This window comes from Hypanus sabinus, chromosome 7 (genome assembly GCF_030144855.1).
Source record: "Hypanus sabinus isolate sHypSab1 chromosome 7, sHypSab1.hap1, whole genome shotgun sequence".
NCBI lineage: Eukaryota > Metazoa > Chordata > Chondrichthyes > Myliobatiformes > Dasyatidae > Hypanus > Hypanus sabinus.
The window spans coordinates 99,263,726-99,271,561 of record NC_082712.1 but is presented as its reverse complement, the minus strand read 5'-3'; the positions used below and the strand labels follow the sequence as shown (position 1 = coordinate 99,271,561).

Sequence of the window (7,836 nt, the reverse complement as noted above, 5' to 3'; positions counted from 1 at the left end):
AATTGGTCCTCTTGAAGATCAGAGTGGTTGGCTATGTATGGAACCAAAAGAAATGGGGGAGATCGTAAATGTTTTTTTGCATCTGTGTTTACTAAGGGAACTAGCATGGAGTCAATGGAAATAAGGCAAACAGGTAGTGAGGTCATGGAACCTATACAGATTGAAGAGGAGGAAGTACTTGTTATCTTGAGGTAAATCAGAGTAGATGAATCCCCAGGACCTGACAGGTATTCCCTCGGACCTTGAGGGAGACTAGTGTTGAAATTACAGGGGCGCTGGCAGATATATTTAAAATGTCGGTATCTACGGGTGAGGTGCCGGAGGATTGGAAGATAGCTCATGTTGTTCCGTTGTCTAAAAATGGCTCTAAAAGCAATCTGGGAAACTGTAGGCCGGTAAGTTTGATGTCAGTAGTAGATACATTATTGGAAGGGGTACTAAGAGATAGGATCTACAAGTATTTGGATAGACAAGGACTTATTAGGGAGAGTCAACATGGATCTGTGCATGGTAGGTCATGTTTCGCAAATCTATTAGGGTTTTTTTGAGGAGGTTACCAGGAAATTGGATGAAGGGAAGGCAGTGGATGTTGTCTACATGGACTTCAGTAAGGCCTTTGACAAGGTCCCACATGGGAGGTTAGTTAGGAAGATTCAGTCGCTAGGTATACATGGTGAGGTAGTAAATTGGATTAAACATTGGCTCAATGGGAGAAGCCAGAGAGTGGTAATGGAGGATTGCTTCTCTGAGTGGAGGCCTGTGACTGGTGGTGTGCCACAGGGATCAGTGCTGGGTCCATTGCTATTTGTCATCTATATCAATGATCTGGATGATAATGTGGTAAATTGGATCAGCAAATTTGCTGATGATACGAAGATTGGAGGTGTAGTGGACGGTGAGGAAGGTGTTCAAAGCTTGCAGAGGGAGTTGGACCAGCTGGAAAAATGGACTGAAAATGGCAGATGGCGTTTAATACAAACAAATGTGAGGTACTGCACTTTGGAAGGACAAACGTAGGTAGAACATGCAAGGTAAATGGTAGGGCACTGAGGAGTGCTGTAGAACAGAGGGTTCTGGGAATACAGATACAAAATTCCCTAAAAGTGGCATCACAGGTAGATAGGGTAGTAAAGAGAGCTTTTGGTACATTGGCCTTTATAAATCAAAGTATTGAGTATAAGAGTTGGAATGTTATGGTGAGCTTGTATAAGGCATTGGTGAGGCCAAATTTGGAGTACTGTGTGCAGTTTTGGTCACCAAATTACAGGAAGGATATTCATAGGGTTGAAAGAGTGCAGAGAAGGTTTACAAGGATGTTGCCAGGACTTGAGAAACTGAGTTACAGAGAAAGGTTGAATAGGTTAGGACTTTATTCCCTGGAGCGTAGGAGAATGAGGGGTGATTTGATAGAGGTGTATAAAATTATGATGGATCTAGATAAAGTGAATGCAAGCAGGCTTTTTCCACTGAGGCTAGGGGAGAAAAAAACCAGAGGACATGGATTAAGGGTGAAGGGAGAAAAGTTTAAAGGAAACATTGGGGGGGGGCACTTCTTCACACAGAGAGTGGTGGGAGGGTGGAATGAGCTGCCAGATGAAGTGGTAAATGCGGGCTCACTTTTAACATTTAAGAAAAGCTTGGACAGGTAGATGGATGAGAGGTGTATGGAGGGATTTGGTCCAGGTGCATGTCAATGGGACTCGGCAGAAAAAATGATTTGGCACAGCCAAGGGCCAAAAGGACTTGTTTCTGTGCTGTAATGTTCTATGGTTCTAAACTCCAACTTGTGTTGTGGGGTAGTTTTCCTTCGCAGGGTGACAGACTGCGGCTGACAAATGGAACAGGTCTCAACCCGGAGCCCTGATCCTGATACAGGACACCCCCTAAACCCTCTTGGTTGGCATCCGTGTGCAGTACATACAGCAATCGGGGGTCTGCGAAAGCCAGCATGGGTGCCTGGGTCAGCAGCAACTCAGGGACTGAAAGGCCTCCACATTTCACATCCCACCTCGATCTAAAGGGCTCTGAAGGGCTAAGATACTCTTTACCCTCCTCTCCTTTTGTCCTCCTCCCTTCTTTCCCCAAGGGAGGGTAACCACACAGAAGCTGATTTAATGGGTGACCCACTTTCATGTAGCCCTTCACGAACCTCCGATAGTACCCACTCTAATTAGGCAGAGGGGATAGGAACCAGAGTGATACGGGTGAGGATAGGGCAGTTGAGTGGTAGCAGATGGTAGTAGCCTCCGTATTTGAGGTCAGTGACTAACGGTGTGCCATAGAGATTGGTGCAATGTTTCTAGTTGTTTGTATCTATATCAACGATCTGGATGATAATGTGATAAACTCGATCAGCAAATTTGTCGATGATGTCAAGGCTGGGAGCTGAAATATGAGCTGAAAAATGGCAGATAGAACTTAATGCTGGCATGTGAGGTGTTGCCCTTTGGAGGGATGTTTGGCTCCTCCCCTTGTGGGGGGGGATCGATGATGGTTGCACCCACCCCCACAACGCCTCCCCTAGGGATCAACTACCATGAACTGTAAGAGCGTGGGGCATTGCAGTTCAATTCCAGTGTCCTCTGTAAGAACGTGGGTTTCCTGCAGGTGCTCGAGTTTCCACGCACAATTGGGCAGCTGTGTAATTGAGCCCAAATGTACCGGTCTCGATCTGTCCCAAATACCCAGAATTCACTGTATACCAACGAGTGTTAGTGCTGAGCTTGGAGTGGAGGCACCATTCATCTGTCACAGTGTAACCCCCAGCCCAGCAGGAGCCAGTCCAGCTACAGGTACTGTAGGGACAGAAACCCCTCTCTCACCATAGTTATTCCCCATATAACTCTCCACCTGTCTGCCTACCTATACCTGTATTCCGTGAGCTTGTACAGTACCATTATGGGCAGTGTTTACTGTACTGATACAACTCTCCTGTCTGTCTAACTGTAGTCCAGATGTCAGCCCTATTCCTACGTAACTTCTGTGACAATTCGTCTCCCTCTGATGTAAGACTCCCCTGGGACTTAACCACCTTCATGTTCTTCAGAAACTCAAACGATTACTTCCCCAGAATATCAGAATTCCCTACATTGCTACGCCCCCCCCCCACCCAAACAGATGCATCTCCTTCCCGTGGGCCTGCAGTCCTCCCACAGACCAGAGGCTGGAATCGAACCCTATTCACAGGAGCCGTGACCAGCGTTTCTACCCATTGTATCTCTGTGCCACCCACCATCACCCTGACTTTCCTCCGTCACCGGCCGCTGTCCTTAGTCTAGATCCTTCCAACTGTACAGGATGCTAGCAAGGCTACAGATGCAGTACGATGTCACCTGCCAGTTCTTTCTCCACCCATTCCCCCCAACCCCAGATTTTTATACAGATTACATGGCCTCTGTCCTGTCCGGATGGAGGCTCCTCTCCACAGATGCTGCCCGACATCCTGAGTCCATCTATCACTTTGTGTGTTGCTCAGTATTGTTCCCTTGCAGTTCTATTCTTCTTACTTCGGACAGGATATTAGGGCTGTCTCTAAAGAGATACACTTGGTAAATCACTGGAATGAGCTGGTCAGCCATACCTGGGAGAAACACTTGAGGGGCCGAGTGGTCTCCGTCGATTGTCCTTGTCTCCCTGTGACCCCCGAAGGAATGCAGTCTTCATCACCTGTTGCCCTCTCAGGTCTCATTCTCAACTATTACTTCTTGAAGGTTCTGCCAACTCCCCCCCCCAGGCATATTCCCCTACCCTTCCAGGTTTTCTGAGCTCCCACCTCAGTGCCTGCCACCGCTCCCCCACCTCCCTTAAGAACCCCTGGTACTTGGCCACATTCTCCCACACACTCTGGGGTTCCTGGGCTCCCTCGGCAGTGTTTACTACTCCCCGGGGCGCAATCTGCAGTCCTGGTACTTGAGTTCTGTTTTCACCACCAGCAAGACCCTGGGGCATGTCTCCCATCAGTCATGCACTGGGCCGAACTCTCACTTGGTGGGGTCCCAATACCTGAGAATCACCCACCCCACCCTCCAACACCCCGTGGTTCATTCCTCTTCGCCAGTTCCCAGTGTTCAGCCCATTTCTGGGTGTACGTGCCTACCATCTGTCCCCCCTGCATGGGACACAGGGAGAGGGGAAATTGGGGCTTTACCCCATAACACGTTTCAGCAATTTCCCAGCCACAGACTTTGGGGAGACTGTGTACATGAGTGTAATTTGCACTATAGGTTAGGATCACACTTAGAGTATTGTGAGCAGTTACGATCTGCAAGGGCTTGGAGGCTTTAGAGAGGATGCAGAAGAGGTTCATTGGATGAGGATTCTGTCACGAGGAGGATCCCTCACTGGCAATCGTGAAGTAGGGGACTTGGCGTTTATTGAGGAGATGTAGGCATCAAATCTGCCTCATCCAGGTCAGAGAGAGGAAGGTAGGAAGGAAGAAGTGGAGTCAGTTTGGCAATAAGCGCTATAGAAATTTGAGGCTTGAATTCTCATCTGACCCCAAAGCATAAAGCAGAGAGGAAGCAATGGCCAGCGGTGGGATGGGCCTTCATATCGCCACACTGTTCTCGATGACACTTGGCATAAGGTACGTACACTTCAGCTCAAGGCCCTCATTGCGCTTCTTTATCTCATTCTCGATGTACACGAGTTCTTTCTGGAACTTCTGGATGCATTCCTTAGCTTCCGGTTCAATGAAGCGTTGTTCCATGTACGTACCCAAGCTCGTCTGCGGGAAGTAGAGAGATTTATTCCTGATGGATGGGGGTAGTAATCAGTCTGAAGGGGTAGCGGACACACACACACACACAATTCCTGATACCCCTCTCCATATCCTCACTTGGTGCGATGGACACTGATCGCTCCCTTGTAGACCATTAGCTGTTTCCTTCACCCCATGACTGATGTGAATAAAAATCCCTCGGACCCTTCCCTTGCTGTTCCATACAGTGGAGCTGTGTTCGGGCCATGTGCTGTTTACAATGGCAGCATTGTTGATGTATGGGTAGCCTTGGCTTGACTCACTACAAGTTGAGGTGTCAGGTCTCCCTACACACAGATCGTGTTCCATATTATAGACAATAGGTGCAGAAGTAGACCATTCGGCCCTTCGAGCCTGCACCGCCATTTTGAGATCATGGCTGATCATCTGCTATCAATACCCGGTTCCTGCCTTGTCCCCATATCCCTTGATTCCCCTATCCATAAGATACCTATCTAGCTCCTTCTTGAAAGCATCCAGAGAATTGGCCTCCACTACCTTCCGAGGCAGTGCATTCCAGATCCCCACAACTCTCTGGGAGAAGAAGTTTTTCCTTAACTCTGTCCTAAATGTCCTACCCCTTATTCTCAAACCATGCTCTCTGGTACTGGACTCTCCCAGCATCTGGAACATATTTCCTGCCTCAATCTTGTCCAATCCCTTAATAATCTTATATGTTTCAATCAGATCCCCTCTCAATCTCCTTAATTCCAACATGTACAAGCCCAGTCTCTCTAACCTCTCTGCGTAAGACAGTCCAGACATCCCAGGAATTAACCTCGTGAATCTACGCTGCACTTCCTCTACAGCCAGGATGTCCTTCCTTAACAAGGAGACCAAAACTGTACACAATACTCCAGGTGTGGTCTCACCGGGGCTCTGTACAAATGCAAGAGGATTTCCTTGCTCTTGTACTCAATTCCCTTTGTAATAAAGGCCAACATTCCATTAGCCTTCTTCACTGCCTGTTGCACTTGCTCATTCACCTTCAGTGACTGATGAACTCCTAGATCTCTTTGTATTTCTCCCTTACCTAACTCTACACCATTCAGATAATAATCTGCCTTCCTGTTCTTACTCTCAAAGTGGATAACCTCACACTTATTCACATTAAACGCCATCTGCCAAGTATCTGCCCACTCACCCAGCCTATCCAAGTCACCCTGAATTCTCCTAACATCCGCATCACATGTCACACTGCCACCCAGCTTAGTATCATCAGCAAATTTGCTGATGTTATTCTCAATGCCTTCATCCAAATCGTTAACATAAATGGTAAATAGCTGTGGTCCCAATACCGAGCCCTGTGGCACCCCACTAGTCACCACCTGCCATTCCGAGAAACACCCATTCACTGCTACCCTTTGCTTTCTATCTGCCAACCAGTTTTCTATCCATGTCAATGCCTTCCCCCTGATGCCCTGAGCTTTGATTTTACCCACCAATTTCCAATGTGGGACCTTATCAAATGCCTTCTGAAAATTGAGGTACACTACATCCACTGGATCTCCCCCGTCTAACTTCCTGGTTACATCCTCGAAAAACTCCAATAGATTAGTCAAGCATGATTTGCCCTTGGTAAATCCATGCTGGCTCGGCCCAATCCTATCACTGGTATCTAGATATGCCACTATTTCATCTTTAATAATGGACTCTAGCATCTTCCCCACTACTGATGTTAGGCTGACAGGACTGTAGTTCTCTGTTTTCTCCCTCCCTCCTTTCTTAAAAAGTGGGATAACATTAGCCATTTTCCAATCCTCAGGAACTGATCCTGAATCTAAGGAACATTGGAAAATGATTACCAATGCATCTGCAATTTTTAGGGCCACCTCCTTTAGTACCCTGGGGTGCAGACCATCTGGACCTGGGGATTTGTCAGCCTTCAGTCCCATCAGTCTTCTCATCACCATTTCCTTCCGAATGTTAATCTGTTTCATTTCCTCTGTTACCCTATGTCCTTGGCCCATCCATACATCTGGGAGATTGCTTGTGTCTTCCTTAGTGAAAACAGATCTAAAGTACTCATTAAATTCTTCTGCCATTTCTCTGTTTCCCATAACAATTTCACCCAATTCATTCTTCAAGGGCCCAACATTGTTCTTAACTATCTTTTTCCTCTTCACATACCTAAAAAAGCTTTTGCTATCTTCCTTTATATTCCTGGTTAGCTTGCGTTCGTACCTCATTTTTTCTCCCCGTATTGTCTTTTTAGTTAAGTTCTGTTGTTCCTTAAAAACCACTCACCTTAGCTCTGTCGTATTTCCATTTTTTTAATGCTATGCATTCTCTGACTTCCTTTGTCAACCACTGTGGCCCTTCTCCCCCCTTTGAATCCTTCCTTCTCTGGGGGATGAACTGATTTTGCACCTTGTGCATTATTCCCAAGAATACCTGCCATTGCTGTTCCACTGTCTTTTCTTCTAGGATATACGTCCAGTCAAATTTGGCCAGCTCCTCCCTCATGGCTCCATAGTTTCCCCTGTTCATCTGCAACACTGACACCTCCGATCTGCCCTTATCCTTCTCAAATTGCAGATAAAAGCTTATCATATTATGATCACTACCTCCTAATGGCTCCTTTACTGCAAGATCGCTTATCAAATCCTGTTCATTACATAACACTAAATCCAAAATAGTCTTGTCCCTGGTCGGCTCTCGTACAAGCTGTTCCAAGAATGCATCCCGTAGGCACTCTACAAACTCCCTGTCCTGTGGTCCAGCACCAATCTGATTCTCCCAGTTCACCTGCATGTTGAAATCTCCCATAACTACTGCGACATTACCTTTGCCACATGCCAATGTTAACTCCCTATTCAACTTGTACCCAATATCCATGCTACTGTTTGGTGGCCTGTAGACAACACCCATTTGGGTCCTTTTGCCCTTACTGTTCCTCAGTTTTATCCACACAGACTCTACTTCTTCTGACCCTATGCCCCTCCTTGCAAAGGACTGAATCTCATTCCTCACCAACAGGGCCACCCCACCCCCTCTGCCCACATTTCTGTCCCTACGATAGCACATATACCCTTGTACATTCATTTCCCAGGTCTGATCTCCCTGCAGCCATGTCT

At 47.0% G+C, this 7,836-nt stretch overlaps 1 protein-coding gene across 1 annotated transcript in view; it reads right to left on the bottom strand.

The window, feature by feature from the left end:
* Positions 1-4,546: 4,546 nt before the first annotated feature.
* The window catches only part of LOC132397515 (polyunsaturated fatty acid lipoxygenase ALOX15B-like), a 56,299-nt gene continuing 53,009 nt past the window's right edge, over positions 4,547-7,836 (bottom strand). Inside the window, 1 exon segment of the mRNA XM_059976346.1 lies at positions 4,547-4,751. Within this exon segment, the coding sequence (XP_059832329.1) occupies positions 4,547-4,751 (205 nt within the window).